Source organism: Lactuca virosa, chromosome 1 (assembly GCF_052849685.1).
Source record: "Lactuca virosa cultivar CGN04683 chromosome 1, Lactuca_virosa_CGN04683_v6, whole genome shotgun sequence".
NCBI lineage: Eukaryota > Viridiplantae > Streptophyta > Magnoliopsida > Asterales > Asteraceae > Lactuca > Lactuca virosa.
This window is the reverse complement of record NC_136426.1, coordinates 79,847,019-79,869,747: the sequence shown is the minus strand read 5'-3', so window position 1 is coordinate 79,869,747 and position 22,729 is coordinate 79,847,019. Positions and strand designations below refer to the sequence as shown.

The following is a 22,729-nucleotide window of genomic DNA, read 5'->3' as shown; positions in this document are numbered from 1 at the left end:
TTTAGTACCAAGCTTAGATGGGGCTGTAATGTATATTCACTTTTCCCTTATTATTAACCCTTATTGAATATTATTTTATATATATATTTTTTGTTTTTATTATTTCTTTATTTATTTAATTAAAATATTTAGGCCTCACTTACCTTATTCTTCCATTGAAACCAACGATTTACTTGGGTGCGTGTTGCTAAATTGATACTCCTAATCTTATGGATACATTTATTAAAATTCAATCTATAATTAAGTATTTATAATTAATTTTTTTTCAGAAAACAATGTAATTTCAACCAATAAAAATACTTCAAAAACTAAGTAGGGTGTTTATATTGTAAATGAATGTCTCTTTTAAGTTTTAACCAACCCTTTTGTACTTTTATAAGATGACATTGTTGAAAAAAATGTAATATTGAAAATTTGGAAGGAAAATGAGTAAATGCCTAAATGGTGGACTTTGGATTTTGGAAGGAAACGGAGGTATGTCTATTCAAATAATAAAAAGTTTTATAAAAAATTACTACCGAAAATACTTTAAATAAGGTAAATAATGTTATGATTCTTGTTTAATGTTTGGCAAGTTTAATTCATTTTTGAACACCAAATAGAAAATATAAGGAGAAATTATAAAGATTTTTTTTTCTTTGGAAGCCAAAATTTTATTAAAATTATATAGCCGATACATGTTTATTCATTAACTTGAATAATTTTTAAATAACTGAATCTTTAAAGTAATCACATTTATAATTTATAATTGGTGCTTACGTACACACCAAACACATTTTTGTACTTTAACTGGTGTATGCTTCAAAAAAATTTATCAAGAAAACTACAATTGTCTATGGGATACCTAAATTTACACTAACATGTTTTTAAGTCAATGGATGTAATGTTTTAGTATACTCACGATGAGGCCACATGTTAGCAGGGGCGGACCTAGAGGTGGTCCACGGTGGCACCGGCAACCCCTAACTTTTCTGGACGCAGTCGAAAAATTTTCAAAAATTTTCAAAATTTTTATTTTTTCTACTACCGTGCAACCCCTAACTCTCCCGTACAACCCCTACTGTAAAATTCTGCGTCCGCCCCTACATGTTGCTTCCATTAACATGTAAAATGTTAGTCCTATAAGTATCTAGAGTTTATAATTGGTACTTAGGAACACAACAAACATATTTTTGTACTTTTAAGTAGGTATGAGTAAAAAATATTTATCGAGAAAACTACAAATTATCTACCAGGATGACATACTGACATACGTAAATATACGGCAACATGTCTTCTTCTTTAGGTTTAAAGCCTTCCATTCATCCTCCTAATCAATGGATGTAATGGTTTAATATATTTAGGGTGAGTCTATATGATGCTTCCATTAACATGTAAAATGTTAGTCCTATAAGCATCTATAAGTTTGTCCTCTGTTTAACAAGGACTATTAAAATCTTGTGGATTCAAGTGGATGTAAATATTGGCAGCTTGTGCATGAACTCAATCTACATCCGGAAATTCCCAAAGATGACAAGTGCAATAGTAGTCATCCTAGTCCACTTTGTAAGATGAATAACCATACCTTATTTCAAAAATAACCTTCTGCCAACAATCAATTTCCAATACTTGCATTTGTAATTAACCATAACAAAGGTAAAGTTAAGTCTTTAATATCACTTAATTGGAGATTTATAACCTAAATAGTCATACCTTATTTTCCTTCTAAAGTCCATTTTCTTCATAATGACTGGACAAATGTTAGAACTCCATTTATAGGTTTATCTGGCATGTGATGAAACTTGTCAATCATGTAAATTCTCATTTCTTCAAGCATGCTAAAGCAAAGTTTTTTTTTCTATAATCAATGATTATGAAATTAAAACACTTGTTGGTGATTTTAGTGTCACCATGTCATTTTAAGTAATTGGAACTAACATGTGAGCTAAGGGGTTTCATAATTTGTACTCTAATATATATGTACGGGGTTGTGCGGACTGCACGCATGTATAAGATCGGATTAGGAGCCGGTTCGACGACTAGTTGGGGGTCCGGGGGCAGCGCCCCTGGGTCCGGGGTTTCCAAAGGGGCAGCGCCCCTTTGGCCGAGTCTAGGGGTAGCGCCCCTAGCGGGGTCCAAGGGGCAGAGCCCCTGACTGGGGTCCCGCTCCTCATTAAATCCGGATTTACATATGGGAACATAGTGGAAAATTCAATTTCTTGAGGGTGATTATGGCAAAACTAACGAAACTCGTTAGTTTTGGTAACCTTAAATCCTCATTAAATATGGATTAATATTACTTGCTTCCAAAGCAACTAATGACGGCCCAACCCTAATGAAACCCTAATCTTGTTTAATATATAAACAACTCTTCCTCTACAGAAGAGGGTTACGATCTTAAGCTCTCGTTTTTCATCATACTTTCACATAATCCTCTAGCATATTGGCTTACGTTTTCTGTGCCTAGAAACGTAAGTGTCCACTTGGATTATCCTAGGCTGAATTTCTTGTAACCCAGGCATAGGGTAGAAATATCAGTTCGGAAAGTGATATCACGATCCAAGTTGGTATCCAGATCTCCACCACAAACCCTAATTTCCAACAACACTCACAAATGTCATTTTCCATATCTTCACAAATCCATCTTAAGCAAGAAATTTACATGTATGATACTTGTTGCAGCAACCTAAAACATGTTTTTAGCTCTAAACCAATGTATGCATTCTTGAAGTTTTCATAAATGTGTCGTGCATATTACCTATGTTCAACATGAGGTATGAATTCAGTAGCTGAGGCAGCCACTTTAAGTGGGGTGCATGGCCCCACTAAGAGGTGGGTCCCACCACATTTAGCACCCACTTTTAAATCAAATATCCCTATTGATATTTTTTTCTGAAAATAACCCAACTTTTTTTTAATTTCACAATTTTATACTGGTATGTATTTTTTTTATCAATAATGAACCCTGGTTATATTTCGTTTTGGATCCACCACTGGGTATGATGTCTTTCACAACTTTTAGAAAGACCCTAAAACATATAGACAATGGTCAATTGGTTGATTTGTTAGATAAGTGCATACAAATTAATAAACAAAAGAACTATCCCTACACTATGTTGGTTTGAAATGACCATTAGCCCCCTTACAACATCAATTCCTATGTCTTCAACCAAAAGTTCCAAAACTAGTCCAAATGATTTGTCTTCCATGCCTACTACAACACATGTTATTGGATAAATATGATTCTCGGTTTCTCTTATGATAACAGTCAAAAGTTTACCTTTAACTTGAACCTTTAAGAAACAATCATCTAGTCTTATTAAATGTATACAAACTTTATTCCACACATCCCTTATTTCCTTGAAACAAACATAAAACCTTTGAAAATAATCCTTCTTAACACTAACATCAAATTTGCATGTATTAGTTGGGTTAGACCTCAAAAGTTTGCATAAATAATCCCATACATTGGCATAAAGGTCTTCTAGTTTACTCTCAATCATTTATCTTGCCTTTATCCTTTTCTTGTGAAATTATTCTTGTGAAACATAGATTTTCTTACATATTAAAACAAATGTTTAACAAATTCTATAATTCCAAAATTTATAATGGATACAATGATTTTTAGCATAATAAATCTTTTCTTAGTTCTAATATCATTTTCAATATGGTTAATCTCGAGAAGTTCAAAACTCTATATATTTGCATAAGATATTCACTTTTCCGTGAATTTTATTTCTTTCTTCATAACAGTAACCTATTTCTTTTTTGTGGATCTCTAGTACGAGAGCATCTCTATTTGTCGTGATTTTGTAACACCTTTTTTGACCTCTCTCTTAAAAGGTGTTTAAGATTTCATTTAAAAACAACTTATTGACTTATTAGCTATTTGAAAAGTCAATAAGTTAAAAAAAAATGTTTGAGAATATGAAAATGATTTTTAAAATAACTTTTCATCAACCCTTTAAAAATGAGATTTCAATAAGATAGGAATTTTAACTTTTCAAAACTCATAATGATTTTTTGGATTGTAAAAGCTAAAATATCCCTTCAAAAATCTATAAGTTAAGACAAACATCTTTTTACTTATTGACTTACTGACTTTTCCCACCACAAAAACTAATACAGATACTCTTTTAAAAACTCATTTACCTACAACCATAAGTCAATAAGTTATTTTGCCTAAAAATTCTTTTGAGTTTCAAAATAAAATCCCAAACACTCTGTTAGTCTTCCTCATATCTCAACAGAGCTTCAAGATATAATTGGACATTAGGGAATGGTTTAAACATTGAACAATGAAAATTTTTGTCTTCATAATGATAACAACATTTTCTAGTATTAAAGGAGATTGCAACTGGTTTCCCTTTTCTTAGACTTCTTAGATGAGACATTTTTTCTTAACAAAGATATAGGAAATGGATGTGAATCACCTTATGATTTTAACGTTTATTTATAGTAGTTTGATAAGGTGTTAGGTGGGATGTAACATCTACTTTTAGGACATTTCTTATTTTGGGATTTTGGGTCACAATGCGATTAAGTAAAGATCTTGGTCTTTAAAGGAATAGAGTTTAGGCATACAACAAGAGTCACAAAGACAACAAACACATATCATATCCTAGTGGGTCGGCATTGGTGTCTTCGACCCACGGGTACAGTGAAGAGACTTAGCTGAATCACAAAGCTGACAACCCTCAGCTCAAAGCCACGCAGTCGCCGCTACAACACTCCTATCACAACATACAAGGTTAAACCTTAGACTACATACCGAAATCAACTATTTTAGCCAAAAGTCAATGTAACGCCCGAAGATTCGGGCTAGTCAATTTAGAGACAATGAGCGTCAAAAATGACTTTTTGATAGAATATTATTTAGAATAAATAATCTTAACCAACATACAGTATATGTCACAAAGGTTCCGTACATATAAAGAACGCCGAAATCCGAGTTATAACGAAGAAGTTATGACCTGTCGAAGTTTTACAGCAAAACCGGCAAGGCACCGGGAATCGTAAAAAGTGAATTTTTGATAAAATACTTTTTAGCCTGATATATCTAAATGAAAATTGTAATATATGTTAAACCGAGAGCATGCATAAAAAGAACGTCAAAATCTGACTTCGTATGAGAAAGTTATGATTTTTCTAAGATTTCACACAACAATATACAGCCCGAAATTCGAATATTAGATCGAACGATTTTTATCCGACATAACCTAAACAAGAATCGAAGGTCTCCTTAATAGTAGCTCAACGGTAAAAATACAGACGAAAACGGACGTCGGATGAAGAAGTTATGAATTTTTAACGAATTTTTCCTGTCCCGGCCTGTTAAAAATATAACTTAAAAAATAAAATCAAAATTAGACAACGGAGTATAATAGAAAGTTGTAGAGTACGATCCCACCTACACGTGGATATAAAGAATGTCAAAAACGGAGCTCGTATGCAAAAGTTACAGATTTTAGAAGATAATTAGTTTTTAGAATAACCAGCGAGTGACACGTGGCACAATTTGAGCCGCACCTTCTTCCCCACAACTTTGCATGAGATCGCGACACGTGGCACATTACGCCCAGCGTAATTTTGAGTACACTTAGCGTAACCCTTAAAAACCCATTACACTCAGCGTAATTCTTGAGGACGCTCAGCGTACTCGGCGCTGGCAGCCTATAAATAGAGGCGTTTTTCCTCATTTTTCTTCACACCTTTTCTCAACTTCTCTCCCAAATACCCCCAAAGCATCAAGGATTTTCTCTAGCCTTTCTTAGGAGTTAGTAGCGAGTCCTGGAGCGCCACAAGGCCCCGAGAAGAAGATCTTTCGGCTCAGAAGCTCTCCTCGCGCAGAGCCCGGTTCTTCGCTAAACTCCAATATATGTGAGTTATGTCTGCCTTACTTTAAATATAGCTTATGTTTAAATATAATATCGTTATTATGAACCTCTAAATAAGATTTATCAATGATTCAAAGTCGTTATATTTATTGATCTACTTACGGGGATGATGTCTAGGCTGTGATTTAGTGAGGTGTTTAAAGTGGGATTTCCAAAAAGTATACTTCGTATACCAAACGGACCCTACCTCCGATATGATCCTACCTGGTTGTTCCTTACTTGATAGATCATGAAATTAGACTTTGAGTTAATGATGAATCTAGATTAATAATTAGTCGCAATAAATATTAGACTAATACTTAGCAATAATAGTGTTAGGTTTCGTCGAAGGAAAATAGAATCGTTAGAAGCGAAGCGCTACCCGAGTTTGGAATCATCACTTTAACAAGTGGAGTTCATAGTCCCTTTCATGAACATGATTTTAATACAAGTATTGATGGAAGTATTAAATATATGTATGTGCGAGTTATTTGATGTTGCCTGAAATACGTGTTAAAGAACATACCTGATTATATATGATGATTTAGGATAAAGAGTAAACCTAAATTAATTATGGGAAATATTGAGTAGTATCTTCTTATGAGTACAAGTGAGTTATACACATAGAATAGAACTTTAAAATATGTCATTGATCCGGAAGCATGGATTAGACACAGTCATTGTCCCTGGTCCGAAAGTATGGATTGGACATAGTCAATTGTCATTAATTCGGGAGTATGGATTAAGACATAGTCAGTTGTCATTAATCCGGGAGTATGGATTAAAACATAGTCAGTTGTTCTTAGTCCGGGAGTATGGATAGAACATAGTTATTTGACATTAATCCGGGAGTATAGATTTAGACATTTGTCCCTAGTACGAGAGTATGGAATGGGCACAGTTATTGATCCGAGAGCATGGATTAGATCCGAGAGTATGGATTAAGTAAAGAGATAAATCTTAAGGTCCGAAAGTATGTATAGTGTCGTTGTGAGGATCGACGGGGTGGGGTAAGAGTTGTTTTATATATATATATATATATATATATATATATATATATATATATATATATATATTGTGAAATTGTATATTTTGTGAGTTCTCAATTATATATATGATATAACATTGTGGGATTGAAACCCCTATGTACTCACCAGGTTTCCTAACCTAACCCACTCAGTTTATTTGTATTACAGGTGTCGATATGAAGCTACATTACACTGAGAGACTGTGACATCCCCATTTTCATGGACAGAAAAGACCGATTTTGTTTATGCTTTATAAAAATCAGAGTACCCTTTTGAAGAAATGTGTTGCGGAATTTGTTCCAGGAAAAACATGATAAATACGTTATCAAAGCATTTCCGAAGAAATGTATTTTTATTCATTTTAAAAACATTTGGGATGTCATCGTCAATACAGAAACATAAGCATAAACAGAACTTACATTCATTTACACTAGTGATCTACATCTCTTTTAAATCTCTCACTGTAAAGTAGTTTCATATCGACACCTGTGATAGAAATAAGCTGGAGTGGGTCGGGTTGGGAAACCTGGTGAGTACATAGGGTTTTCAACCCACAATAATATAATTATTATGTTTAATCATCAAACAATTAACCCAATTACCCATCCCCACCCAATTACCCATCCCCATTATCTTCTTTACTCTTAAGGATTTACCCTAAGAATTAGCTATTCCTCGTTCATTCTTTCCTAAGGATTATCCTAAGGAACAGGCACGAAATCCATCGTTGCCAGGATTTACTCAACAGGCACTAAATCCATAGTTGCCAGGGTTTGCTCATCAGGGACTAAATCCATAGCTACCAGGGTTATCTCGTTTATCGACAGTATCGTTTCCGAGAATCCACTCGCAATACATGTCAATGGGTTTTTATCTCGTTTATCGACAGTATCGTTTCTGAGAATCCACTCGCAATACATGCCAATGGGTTTTTAGAGTACAGCTGGTGAATACACAGTTCAAAACACCTACAGGTTGCGAGCCTGCTAGTGTCCACTGGACTGTCTAGAATAGTTCGTGGTTGTCATTCATACTCTGCTGAATGACGGGGCCAACACATGGGTAAAAGGCTTCTCTCATGGTTTACCTATCACCCTTATCTCATGGTCTATATCACCTCTCATCATTTTGTTTTTGTCACACAACAACTATTTCATCTACCCATGTTTTACCCAACACATTTTGTAGATATAAAATACATATACAGTTTAAATCATTTAAAACATGTATAAAAATCTTTCACCCAGCATAGACGGTAAGTATACAGACAATATGCACACATAGCATGTAATTTATATTAAATACTTCATATCTATGTGTAAGATGAAAGTAACTATGCACTCACCTGATAAGGTGGTGACTCGGTACTCGGACAGCGGTTCGTTACTCTTAAAACAATTTTCCTTTGACAAAACCTAGTATCATTACCACTAGAGTTTAGTCTAATATTCACCGAGACTAATTAATAGTCTAACTATTATTACTATTATATAAGCGTTAAACAATAGTCTTCACCCACTATGTACAGACAGGGGCCAGACATGGAACACCGGAGGGCAGGATCATTTTGGCATATAGCACTTCTGAATCCATCAACCCAAGCGGCCCTCCAAACCAGATTCTCCGTACCACGAGTGGTTAAAAAGATATTATAACGACACTTATATAACCCATAATAATAGTCCAAATAATTATTATAAGGTCCTAATAACATTGCTATATTTAAATAAAAGCTATATTAAATATAGTATAGGCGTAGCTCACTTACATCGGGTTTTTATTAAAAACCGGGCTTCGCTGGAGCAGCGTTTCCGAGCCAAAAGCTTTTCTTCTCGGAGCCGTCGGGCGCTCCGTGGCTTCCTTCTCGTGCTAGGGAGGTTCCCTAGACTTGGGAGAGGTTTAGGGAGGCTAGAGAGAAGTTAGAGAGAGAAAGAGAGGTTATGGTGTGAAGAAAATATGAATGATTTATCATTTATTTATAGGGATTTTATCGTAGAGTAGTCTCTAAGCTTCGTCCGTATCTTGCGCATACGAGCTCCGTTTTCTACGTTATTTATATCCACACGTTGGTATTTACGAGTACTACAACTTTCATTTAGACCCCGTCGGCTAATTCTCCTTCTATCTCAGATTTACAAAAACTGTATCGTATTTATCGCGCACGAAGAGTAGCGACTAAGCTTCGTCCATATCTTTCGCATACGAGCTCCTTTTACGACATTATTTATATCCATGCGTTGGTATTTATGAGTACTACAACTTTCATTTAGACCCCGTTGGCTAATTCTCATTCTATCTCGGATTTACAAAACTGTATCGAATTCGTCGCGCTCGAAAAGTAGAGACTAAGCTTCGTCCATAACTTTCGCATACGAGCTTCGTTTTTGACGTTATTTATATCCACGCGTAGGTAAAAATAAAATATACAACTTTCATTTTACTCCGTCGGCTAATTGTTGACCGATCTTAAATTTAACAGTAGGAGGAGATTATATTGTTAAATGTCCGCGTAAAATTCATAACTTTTACATACGGACTCCGTTTTCGTCTGTCTTTTTACCGTTGAGTTCCTATTAATGAGATCTTCAACTCTCATTTAGGTCGCGTAGGCCAAAAACCGCTCGAACTAAAAACTCGAGTTTCGGGTCATGCAATGTTATGCCAAATCTTAAAAAATTCATAATTTCCTCATACGAAGTCAAATTTGGGCGTTCTTTTTATGGATGTTCTCGGTTTAACATATTCTACGACTTTCGTTTATATCACTAAGGCTAAAAGTCGCTCTATCGTAAATTCACTATTTACGTTTCCCGGTGCCGTGCCGGTTTTGCCGAAAAACTTCGACGGGCCATAACTTCTTCGTTATAACTCGGATTTAGGCGTTCTTTATATGTACGGAACCCTTGTAACATATACTACAACTTGGTTAAGATTAATCCTTCTAAATAAACTTCCATCAAAAACTCATTTTTGATGCTCATCGTCTCTAAATTGACTAGCCCGGATCTGCGGGCGTTACAATTATCTCCCTCTTAGGATGATTACATCCTGGAATCATCAACGAAACAGGGTTGTATAATGACTCCGTGCGTTATCTCTTTATCCTAGGTAATAATTGTAACTTCTATGTTCCTTCGAATGAGTATCTAATTCTTGGACTTCTCGACTGCAGGCGGTGCTCGATCTTGCACTTGCTCCCTATCTAGCGTTAGACTCCAAATTATGACCTTCAAGTCACAATCTCGATCCTCATTGGATACGAACTTAAGATAAGTTTTTTTTATTACTACAGTGGAACAATGTGTCATATTCTAATGACCTATCATCGTATGTTGCAACGCTTAGACTCAGGTCTCTTAGAGTCAAATTCCATAATGGAATATACTTTCCTTCATGTTCTAATGTGATTTAATCACATTTTAACATGTAGCATTTCTAGCTACTAGCTTCTTTAACAACGATCACGATACTTCTATTGATCGCTTTGATTATCTTTCACTTTAATCTTCTAGCTTAAGTCAGATGCTACATCGGACTTGGTTCTCTGAACCATGTATCATACTTGTCTTAGTCGGACTCAATTCGATATGACCACTAGGGTCGGAATAACAACAATCTTCTTAGTCATTACTGAAACAATGGTAACAACATACTTGAATAAAATGGTATCAAAAACTAGCTTCTTGGTAACCTTGTGACTTTCCCTGATCCAAGTGTGAGTCTTGTGCTTCCGGTAGTATAGGCCTCTACTACCATTCACACCTACTCATACTCGTCCCAAGTATTGTCTCGCAGTTCTCCAAGTCATTATCACAAAAACAATTTTAACACATACAAATGTGTCCAAACAATCATATAATTTTCCCTAGACTCAACTAGGACTTCTTCCATGTATATCTTCAATCATTAATTCTGCTTCAACTCGGTTGGTGATGGAAATTTCAGACGATGGGATAATCTTTCTTTCTGCTAATCGAAAGTGTGCTTCTCCCGTACTAGACGTATTATTTATTAAACTCATTCTAAAGGCATCATATCACTCTTACGATATCTTCCGATAGGTACCATTCAATATCGTAAGCCTTCTCATTTCCTCCATTTACTAAATTCACTACGAGTCTTCACCATGATGTTCTACACACCAAAGCAGTCGTTTGGTGTATCGAGACGAGAATATAGATAGAGGAAGTTTTAGACGCGTATTCCTCCTCATTACTTTAAAAAATTACATTACAGTTCTAATATCGTAATTAAACGTTTAGAAATCTGAACACACAAAGTTTCCAGATCCGGTCGGCAACAGACCATAAATCCGATCAAACGATAACATCATAAAGCATCACAAATCATTTAGCACATAAAAGCAATTTAGACATCTTCCCTAAATGAGCTAGTGCTCGTGTCTATTCAGGTGCACTTCCTAAAATATATAAGACACACTCCTCACGATCATCGCTTAGCATTCTAAGTTTAAGTCTAGAAATAAATCCTTATTCCTAGTTCGCTTAAACTAATGCTCTGATACCAACTGTGACATCCCCATTTTCACGGCCAGAAAAGACCGATTTTGTTTATGCTTTATAAAAATCAGAGTACCCTTTTGAAGAAATGTGTTGCGGAATTTGTTCCCGGAAAAACATGATAAATTGTGACATCCTCATTTTCACGGCCAGAAAAGACCGATTTGTTTATGCTTCATTTTTAGAATCAGAGTATACTTTTATAGAAAAGTGTTGCAGAATTTTGTCCCCGGATCGGGTATGTCTGATCCTTACTCCCGGATCTAAAATTTACCTCTTTACCTAATCAATGCTCCCGGATCGGGTATGTTTGATCCTTACTCCCGGATCTAAAATTTACCTCTTTACCTAATCCATGCTCCCGGATCGGGTAAATCTGATCCATACTCCAGGATCTAAAATTTACCTTCTTACCTAATCCATACTCTCAGATAGATGGCAAGTCTTAAAGTTATTCCCTCCGTGTATATCTCATTTGTACTCACAAGGAGATACTACCCAATATCCCTCTTAATTTATTTAGGCCTACTCTGTATCCTAAATCATCATATATTTATCAGATATGCTCTTAACACGTATTCCAGGCAGTATCAAAACCAACTATTTCATCTACCCATGTTTTACCCAACATATTTGTAGATATAAAATACATATACACTTCAGATTTGAAGGAAAAAGTTTAGATCTGAAAAGAAATTACATATACGATTCAGATCTGAAGTAAAAGGACTAGATCTGAAAAACAAAATACATCTACAGCCTAGATCTGAAGAAAAAGGTTCAGATCTGAAAACAAAATACATCTACAGCCTAGATCTGAAGAAAAAGGTTCAGATCTGAAAACAAAATACATCTATGGTTTAGATCTGAAAAACAAAGAAGTTTAAATCTTTCATCTAGCACATATCTCAAGTAAACAGATAATATGCACACATAAACTCTTTAACAAATATTTAATTCTTTAACAGATATTAATACTTTAATTAGTACTTGTATTAAAATCATGTTCATGAAAGGGACTATGCACTCACTTGATAAGATGATGATTCGGACAACACTTCGCTTCTCAAAATAATCTTCTTTGACGAAACCGAGAGGTTTCCTTGAAAATCGGACTCTACGCGGGCAGAGTTTCAAACCGAAAAACTCTTTTTCTCGGAGACTCCGAGCACTCCGGGGCTTTCTTCAAGTGCTAGGGAAGTTTCCTAGGCTTTTGGGGATGTTTTGGGAGGTTTGGAGAGTAAGTAGAGAGGGAAAGAAAGGGTAAAAAGTGTGAGAAACGAAGGGGCTCTCGGGTGGTATTTATAGGCTGGAAAAGGCTCCAACTCGTTGAGTTTCTGGCCCAACTCGTCGAGTTTCTGACCCCCAACTCGTCGAGTTGCTGGTCCAACTCGTCGAGTTGGTGCCACGTTTCGTCATCAGATTGCGCCACGTCACCCATTTCGCTGCAGTACCCTGCCGACTTCTAAACCCCGTAACTTTCTCATACGAGCTCCGTTTTAGACGTTCTTTATATCCACGCGTAGGTAGGAACATGCTCTACAACTTTCCTTTAGACTCCATCGGCTAATTCTCGACCGATCTTAAATTTAATAGTATGAGAAGATTACACTGCTAAACGACCGTGTAGAATTCATAACTTCTACATACGGACCCCGTTTTCGACTGTCTTTTTATCGTTGAGCTTCTATTAATGAGATATTCAATTCTCATTTAGTTTGTATCGGCTAAAAATTGCTCGATCTAAAATTCGAACTCCGGGCTGCACACTGTTGTGCCGAAACTTGGAAAAATCATAACTTCTTCATACGAAGCCAAATTTGGATGTTCTTTTTACGCACGCTCTCGGTTTAGCGAACACTACGACTTCCGTTTAGATCGCTAAGGCTAAAAAAGCACTTTATCGTAAACTCACCTTTTACGTCATGCAGTGTCATGCCGGTTATGTCGCGAAACTTCGACAAGTCATAACTTCTCCGTTATAACTCGGATTTCGGCATTCTTTATATCTCCGGAACCCTTGAGACATGTAATATTTCTTGGTTAAGATTATTTACTCTAAATAACCTTCTATCAAAAAGTCATTTTTAATGCTCATTGTCTTTAAATTGACTAGCCGAAATCTGTGGGCGTTACATAAATACGTTATCAAAGCATTTCCGAAGAAATGTATTTTTATTCATTTTCAAAACATTTGGGATGTCATCGTCAATACAGAAACATAAGCATAAACAGAACTTACATTCATTTACACTAGTGATCTACATCTCTTTTAAATCTCTCAGTGTAAAGTAGCTTCATATCGACACCTGTGATAGAAATAAGCTGGAGTGGGTCGGGTTGGGAAACCTGGTGAGTACATAGGGTTTTTAACCCACAATAATATAATTATTATGTTTAATCATCAAACAATTAACCCAATTACCCATCCCCACCCAATTACTCATCCACATTATCTTCTTTACTCTTAAGGATTTACCCTAAGAATTAGCTATTCCTCGTTCATTCTTTCCTAAGGATTATCCTAAGGAACAGGCACAAAATCCATCGTTGCCAGGATTTACTCAACAGGCACTAAATCCATAGTTGCCAGGGTTTGCTCATCAGGGACTAAATCCATAGCTACCAGGGTTATCTCGTTTATCGACAGTATCGTTTCCGAGAATCCACTCGCAATACATGTCAATGGGTTTTTATCTCGTTTATCGACAGTATCGTTTCTGAGAATCCACTCGCAATACATGCCAATGGGTTTTTAGAGTACAGCTGGTGAATACACAGTTCAAAACACCTACAGGTTGCGAGCCTGTTAGTGTCCACTGGACTGTCTAGAATAGTTCGTGGTTGTCATTCATACTCTGCTGAATGACGGGGCCAACACATAGGTAAAAGGCTTCTCTCATGGTTTACCTATCACCCTTATCTCATGGTCTATATCACCTCTCATCATTTTGTTTTTGTCACACAACAACTATTTCATCTACCCATGTTTTACCCAACACATTTTGTAGATATAAAATACATATACAGTTTAAATCATTTAAAACATGTATAAAAATCTTTCACCCAGCATAGACGGTAAGTATACAGACAATATGCACACATAGCATGTAATTTATATTAAATACTTCATATCTATGTGTAAGATGAAAGTAACTATGCACTCACCTGATAAGGTGGTGACTCGGTACTCGGACAGCGGTTCGTTACTCTTAAAACAATTTTCCTTTGACAAAACCTAGTATCATTACCACTAGAGTTTAGTCTAATATTCATCGAGACTAATTAATAGTCTAGCTATTATTACTATTATATAAGCGTTAAACAATACTCTTCACCCACTATGTACAGACAGGGGCCAGACATGGAACACCGGAGGGTAGGATCATTTTGGCATATAGCACTTCTGAATCCATCAACCCAAGCGGCCCTCTAAACCAGATTCTCCGTACCGCGAGTGGTTAAAAAGATATTATAACGACACTTATATAAACCATAATAATAGTCAAAATAATTATTATAAGGTCCTAATAACATTGTTATACTTAAATAAAAGGTATATTAAATATAGTATAGGCATAGCTCACTTACAGCGAGTTTTTCTTAAAAACCGGGCTTCGCTGGAGCAGCGTTTCCGAGCCGAAAGCTTTTCTTCTCGGAGCCGTCGGGCGCTCCGTGGCTTCCTTCTCGTGCTAGGGAGGTTCCCTAGACTTGGGAGGGGTTTAGGGAGGCTAGAGAGAAGTTTGAGAGAGAAAGAGAGGTTATGGTGTGAAGAAAATATGAATGATTTATCCTTTATTTATACGGATTTTATCGTAGAGTAGTCTCTAAACTTCGTCCGTATCTTCCGCGTACGAGCTCCGTTTTCTATGTTATTTATATCCAAACGTTGGTATTTACGAGTACTACAACTTTCATTTAGACCCCGTCGGCTAATTCTCCTTCTATCTCAGATTTACAAAAACTGTATCGTATTTATCGCGCACGAAGAGTAGCGACTAAGCTTCGTCCATATCTTTCGCATACGAGCTCCGTTTACGACGTTATTTATATCCATGCGTTGGTATTTACGAGTACCACAACTTTCATTTAGACCCCGTTGGCTAATTCTCATTCTATCTCGGATTTACAAAACTGTATCGAATTCGCCGCGCTCGAAAAGTAGAGACTAAGCTTCGTCCATAACTTTCGCATACGAGCTTCGTTTTTGACGTTATTTATATCCACGCATAGGTAAAAATAAAATATACAACTTTCATTTTACTCCGTCGGCTAATTCTCGACCGATCTTAAATTTAACAGTAGGAGGAGATTATACTGTTAAATGTCCGCGTAAAATTCATAACTTCTACATACGGACTCCGTTTTCGTCTGTCTTTTTATCGTTGAGTTTTTATTAATGAGATCTTCAACTCTCATTTAGGTCGCGTAGGCCAAAAACCGCTTGACCTAAAATTCGAGTTTCGGGCTATGCACTGCTCTGCCAAATCTTAAAAAATTCATAATTTCCTCATACGAAGTCAAATTTGGGCGTTTTTTTATGGATGTTCTCGGTTTAACATATTCTACGACTTTCGTTTATATCACTAAGGCTAAAAGTCGCTCTATCGTAAATTCACTATTTACGTTTCCCGGTGCCGTGCCGGTTTTGCCGAAAAACTTCGACGGGCCATAACTTCTTCGTTATAACTCGGATTTAGGCGTTCTTTATATGTACGGAACCCTTGTAACATATACTACAACTTGGTTAAGATTAATCCTTCTAAATAAACTTCCATCAAAAACTCATTTTTGATGCTCATCGTCTCTAAATTGACTAGCCCGGATCTGCGGGCGTTACAGAGACTAAGGAGATGTAGATCACTAGTGTAAATTAATGTAAGGTCTGTTTATGCTTATGTTTCTGTATTAACGATGACATCCCAATGTTTTAAAAAGGAATAAAATACATTTCTTCGGAAATGCTTTGATAATATATTTATCATGTTTTTATGGGAACAAATTCTGCAACACTTTTCTTTAAAAGGTTACTCTGATTTTAAAATAAGCATAAATAAAATTTTTAATATGACCGTGAATTTGGGGATGTCACAGTCAATCTCGATCAAAAGTCAACGGTCAAAGTCAAAGTGTCAATTATTTAGCCTCACATCGTGACTAGCCCTTGGTCACATCGTGAGAGCTCACTCAGACTGATTCCAACTCATCTCAGCTCAACTCGGCAACTCGATCCTGGATGATTCACTCGGCAGCCTCACGATGTGAATTATGCTTAGTCACGTCGTGAGCACATCAGGTCAAAAGAGTCGTGATATGCTGCTCTCACGTTGTGACACTCCCTATGTCACGTTGTGAGCTTCATCTGATGTAAAGTCCTAATGTTTTGAGCCCTTAATCCAATAAGTCTTCAACCCTAACTCTTCGAGAAGTTAAGTGGGGAACCAAAGGTCCATAAAAATGATTACTTGATAGACATGCATGCCTCATGCATGTTCTCAACTCAATTTAGGTCAAATGGAAAGGAAATGGCCTAAAACTCATGCAAGATTCACAAATCACCACCAAACTTTAGATCTATAAGATATGATGCTCAAGGGACACTAGAGAGCAATAAAGTTGTCAACTTTATTCCATACGTTCACTCAAACCAACTCTGTGAACCAAGAAGGGACCAAAACAACCTAAATCTACGAGAATAACTAAAAATGTAGAGACTTGAATCCTTACAAATGGTCTAATAGGTGATAACCAAGATGGGAAGGTGTTTCTTGCTTGATCCTTGCACCAATACTACCTCACTTCCTTCCAAGGGCACCAAATCTACCCAAAATAAGCCAAAACCACAAAGAAGGAAAGGATTAGGGTTTTTCTGAGGTTGATGGGGGGGGGGGGGATAGAGGGTGAGAAATGAACCCTAAAATTGAGTTAGATGAGCTTAAATACGTAGGAAACCCTAAAGGCTGCAAAACATCTCACGTCATGAGCATCCATAGCTCACGTCGTGAGCATGATGCAGACACTTTTCCTTCACTATAGCCCCTCACGTCTTGACACAATCTGTCACCTCGTGAGGACGAGTTTTCATCAAATTACTGTCTAACTTCAAATAATCACAACTTTTTTGTTTTAACTTTGATTTCAGCGTTCTTTATATCCACAGAAAGGTATTGAAGAGCTCTACACGTCTACATCGATACTTTTAGCTCACCACATTTCGAACTTAAAACATTAGCCCTCGCAAGCGGCCTGGCGCTTAGCTTTCCACAGTTCATCCTTGGTTACAAGTATACAATTCACAGGCCTTGATCTCATTACCAACAATAATCTCTTCCAATAAAGGTTAAACCTTACTTCCTTAAAGCCCTTAAGCCTACACATAACCAAATTACGGTCCACGGTCCTGAATCACAGAACGATTCGAAATAAGGTGTTACACATTTAATAAATAAATAGAGTAAATTACACGAATGGTCCCTATGGTTTAGGATAATTTACGCGCTTGGTCCCTAACTTTTTTTTTAACTCGGAAAGTCCATATTGTTTGTTTCTGTTACGCGTTTGGTCCCTATTATTTGTTTTTATTACGCGCTTGGTCCCTGTCTTACCTAAAAAGTCTATTATTTAAATAGGGAAAATGGTGAGGTAGGTAAGGTAAGGTGATGAGTGGGGTTGGGGGTTTGTTTATTTAAATAAATTAAAAAGTCAATGGCAAAATAATTTTTTTAGGTAAGATAGGGACCAAGCGCGTTACAAAAACAAACAGTAAGGACCTTCCGAGTTAAAAAATAAGTTAGGGACCAAACACACAAATTACCCTAAACCATAGGGACCATTCGTGTAATTTACTCAAATGAATATTTATTTGTTAGATGCGTATTAATAAATTATAAAATTCGTTGATATGGTAGTTTCAAATAAATACGACATAATTGTTAAACTATATTTATATTTAATCGTATAGGATATATATTTTGTTTCAAATAACAAAATTATTAAAATATATTTATATTTAATCGTAAGATAATTACTAAAAATATAAATATGAATTATTTATGTTTAAAAGTACTTGATTTGTTAAAATCTAAAAAAAAATATTTATTTAAAGTAGATTTTAAATTATGAGTTTATTTCTTCGACCCAAAAGCAAAAAATTATGTTAGGAACTAGGTTTTTTTATTCAATGTTTTTTGTACGGATAATGACTTGAAAGTGTAGCGAATTTTCAACTTTAGTCACATTTAGTCACTAATTTTTTTTTCGTGTTTGATTTATCCTTAAATTGTTTGAAATTGTTCACATTTTACCCTTATGACCGATAACAACCGGTTATAAGGGTAAAATGTGAACAATTTCAATAATTCAGCGGTAAATAAAGCACGAAAAAGTTCAATGACTAAATATAAACAAAATTGAAAGTTTGTTACCCTTTCAAGTCATTATCCTGTAAATGGTTCTAAATTTTATTAAGAATAAGCACAAACGGAATATGGAGGTCACAAAAGTGAAGATGTTGTAGTACTTGTATGATATACCTTTTACTATATAAGATACCAAAAACAACACTTGGAAATGCATTAGAATCGACTTCAATCACATAGAAACTGAAGAAAAAAAGATTGTGGTGGTTTCAGACATATACTTAGGACATAGGCAACGGTTTTCACTCTAGTGGACGGAGACGTTCGTTGTAGATTGTACGAAGAAGAGAGAACATAGGATAAAGAAATGTGAAGATAATGTGGTGTTAGATTTGAATGAAGTTTTTCTCTTAAAAAGGACACATGCTTTGATTAGAGTGTGTGGACGTATAAGATCATGGACGTGGAGCAGTACATTAGTAGTCTAGGTGCTAGTTTCCTTTACATTGTTTGTACATTTCACCCAGTTTTCACTATTTTGCTTTCAACTTGTTTTGTAGATATTTTTTTCCTAGTTATTACTTGTATTTACCTTTTCTATTCGTATGTTGGTTCTATATGTACTTCTCCCTGTACTCCTTTTGATTTTCGATCTTATTTTTAGTTTTATTGTCGTATATGTGTCTTTTTGCCTTTGTAAAACTCTATTGATTATTTCTTTTGTGTGGGTTGGTGTTTCACTTATGGGTGAATAAATAAACTCTAGTTAAACGTTTATCTCATGAACTAGGATTAAAGTCATGAACTAAAAAATGGTTGTGGTAGGTATTCTATTTATATAATATTCCTTACAAAGACAACACAAAATAAATCGTAATGATTGAAATCAAAATTATTAATCTAAGTAATTGCTACCAATAGACAAAATAAACTAACAGATTATTACAAAAATGTATAATGCCTTGAAAGGGTAATAAACTTTTAACTTTGTTCATATTTAGTCACTGTATTTTTTTTTGTGCTTGATTTACCATTAAATTATTTGAAATTGTTTATATTTACTCTTATGGCCGGTTGTTACAGGATAAAATATGAAGAATTTATAATAATTCAAAGGTAAATCAAACACAAAAAAAATTAATGACTAAATGTAACCAAAATTAAAAGTTCCTTACATTGATGCTTTTCTTTTAAAACTAAAATTATATTTTTAACACGACCTCATATGTTGATAAAATGACATAACAAAAATTAATTACAACCGGCATTAAAACAATATGTTTTTGTTTTCATGTTGATTGGTTGAAAAAAGTTTTTTCTTTACCAAAAACTAGTATACGAGTTATTGAGTTTCCTTCCAAGTTCCATTATCATTTCATAATTTGTTACCGTTGCTTTCATAATTTAGTTTATATACACAAATATACAAGTCCACCACCTCATTGGTCGTCGGAAACCGCACCAAGGTGGTGGTTACACCGTACTACAGAAGTTGAACTCGATCTGCAGACGGTGGTGCAACGAGTAGTAAGGGACAGCCTCTTTTTTCTCCTCCATTTCAAGCTCTTTTAGTGGTATGGCTGCTAAAAACCTCTTGATGAACTCTTTACAACACTCTTTGCCTCTGCAAATCACCTCGTTGCTTCCACTTTCAGTCAAATAGGAGCCATGGTCAAACCTCAAGATATAAGCTTGATCACACCCTTCAACAAGCCGTTCACCCAAAGTATCGATAATATAGTAACCATCTTCATCCCCTTTCAACACAAAGAAATGATCGTTCCAACTCACGATGTAAACCCCAGGGCTTCGACTAATCTCGTTATCCCATATCTCATCAAACGACATCACTCCTGTCAACGAATCGAATTTCTCCGGGCTAAAAAACCCCACGAATGATTTCCCTCGAGAAACTGATAATGGCCGGATTCCGGCATGTAAAACGGTTTCGAGGTCGAAATGTTTGTCTGGGAATTCTGCCACGTGGGTCTCTTTTTCACAGAGGTTTCTCCACTCGGAGGAGCCGGAGATGATGAGAGAGTCGAATTGTTGGACAGTTGGCATGGTGGTGGTGGCGGCGTTTGATTCCAGCCAATGGGCGATAACTGTTACCAAGGCGGTGCAGGCGCTTGGTCCGGCGGCTTTGTCACTCCGTTGATCAAAGGAGGCGAAGAATGACTGTGTGTTGAGCTTTGATTCTCCATCTCGACTAACGAAGTTTCTTGCATCCCATGTGTTAGGAAATGAATTTTGGATTAAATTTATTTGCTCTGAACCGGAGACGATTGACTCGCCGGAATCTTCGACTTTCGATTTTTCCCGCCGATGGTTCAGTCGTTGCCTCTTCCAGTTAAAGAAATTAGCCTTTTTGTCCAACTCCGGCTGAACGGCAACCATAGACCGTGGTGGAGTCACGTCTCGTGACTCGGATGTCCCCTCCGAGTCGAATGTGACCGAGTTATCCGAGTCCGAAAACATCATCTCCTCGAGACTCGACTGTTTCTTCTCGGCTTTTGCAACTTCTACAACATCCTCGGATTGTGTTGCCTCGTGAGCGAGTTGGACCGAGTCACAGATTTCTACAAAACTCAGCAAAACCTGTTGTGGTTGTGGTCAATAGATGTTTAGTAATGGTTGGCTAATGGACATTTTCTGCAAAATTAAATGTTTCCGATCGAGAAACTTACCGAGATTGTAGCTTGCGTCGTGAATCCGGCGACCTCGAGATCAACGGGAAGCTTCTTTTCGATCACCGGAGAATCAATTCTCGAAGCTAATTCAGCCAAATCCAGTGAAACTTTTCCGATCACCGCCGTTTTTCCTTTGTTGTATTCTCCCTGCAATCATCCATCATTGAGTTATACAGTTGTAGCAAATTAGCAAAATAGTACTTGCAATTCCATAGGAATGGAACTTACATAGGTGAATTTGAAAGTTACAATCCATGGTGCAAATTTGTGTTGATTTAAATCATAAGCATTTGATGCCACCGTTGAAAACCAGCAAATATTCTCCAAATCATCCTCCTCTTCCCACACGATAACCTCTCCTTTCCTCACAATCCTCTCCTTGCACCACCTCTCTCCCGGCCGCCGCCGGTGAAACCCGACCGCCGCTAAACCATGTTTTCGTTCCCCTTTCCACCTTAATTCCACTCCCATAACCTTCTCTCCGCCTCCGCCTCCATGTTCGAATCCTTCTAGCTTTATCCGCTCCACCTTCACTCGAAACTTCTTGGATCCCGTGACTACCGGCGGCTGATGCTGCCACGGAGACCATTTTTTCATCTTTACGACCATTTGATTTGAAGAATTTTGTCAGAAAATAGAAATCTTGTTGAAAAAGAGGGAGAATTTAAGGTTGTTTTATACATGGTTTTGAGGACGGCGTTGAAGGGATACAAACACGGAAAGTCACCATGTTTTTTAGACTTTGGACGCGGCGTGGGGGAAACATTTATTGAAAATTTCTTTTTCAGTTAAGTTACAAAAAGACCCTTTAGTTTATATCAATTTGTGGACTTTGCACCATATTTTGGAGTTTTTATAAATTCTACCCTTGTGTGTAGATCAATTCCAGAAAAATCGATTAACATTTCTATCATATTTATTTCTATTTGTACACTAGCTATGTTTATAACAAGGTTGTTAAGATCGGGATCCTACCTAGGATCGTTTTTGGATTTGCAAGATCGAGATCGTAAGATCGGGATCGAGATCCTAAGATCCCACAAAATAAAATATAATTTTAATTTATAATTTTTAATTATGAAAAATATTTCAAACATTCAATTTTTCGTTCAAAAGTTATAAAAACTTCAAAATATTAGTCATAAGCCACAATACAAAATGAATGATAAATGGTAAGTTGGTAAAGTGTAAAAGATATAAAGTGTTAAAAAAATTCATATGCAAACAAAAAAAAAATCAAGGGAAGGTAGAATCGGATCGGATCTCGATCCTACGATC

The 22,729-nt window shown here is 36.2% G+C and overlaps 1 protein-coding gene across 1 annotated transcript; it reads right to left on the bottom strand.

The window, feature by feature from the left end:
* Positions 1–20,111: 20,111 nt before the first annotated feature.
* On the bottom strand, positions 20,112–22,180 carry LOC145148419 (EEIG1/EHBP1 protein amino-terminal domain protein). Its single transcript, XM_079075140.1, has 3 exons — positions 21,680–22,180; positions 21,449–21,598; positions 20,112–21,359 (listed from the first exon to the last, which is right to left on the bottom strand). The coding sequence occupies exons 1-3, from the start codon at positions 22,058–22,060 to the stop codon at positions 20,235–20,237; spliced, it is 1,656 nt and encodes a 551-aa protein (XP_078931266.1). The 5' UTR covers positions 22,061–22,180; the 3' UTR covers positions 20,112–20,234.
* Between the last annotated feature and the right edge of the window lie 549 nt (positions 22,181–22,729).

Bases quoted from the DNA above. Each gene is read 5' to 3' on its own strand.
- LOC145148419 (XM_079075140.1), bottom strand. From the start codon at position 22,060: ATGGTCGTAAAGATGAAAAAATGGTCTCCGTGGCAGCATCAGCCGCCG. The intron at 21,599-21,679 runs GTAAGTTCCATT...GGATGATTGCAG, and splicing joins TAACTTTCAAATTCACCTAT to GGAGAATACAACAAAGGAAA. The intron at 21,360-21,448 runs GTAAGTTTCTCG...CAACCACAACAG, and splicing joins CGACGCAAGCTACAATCTCG to GTTTTGCTGAGTTTTGTAGA.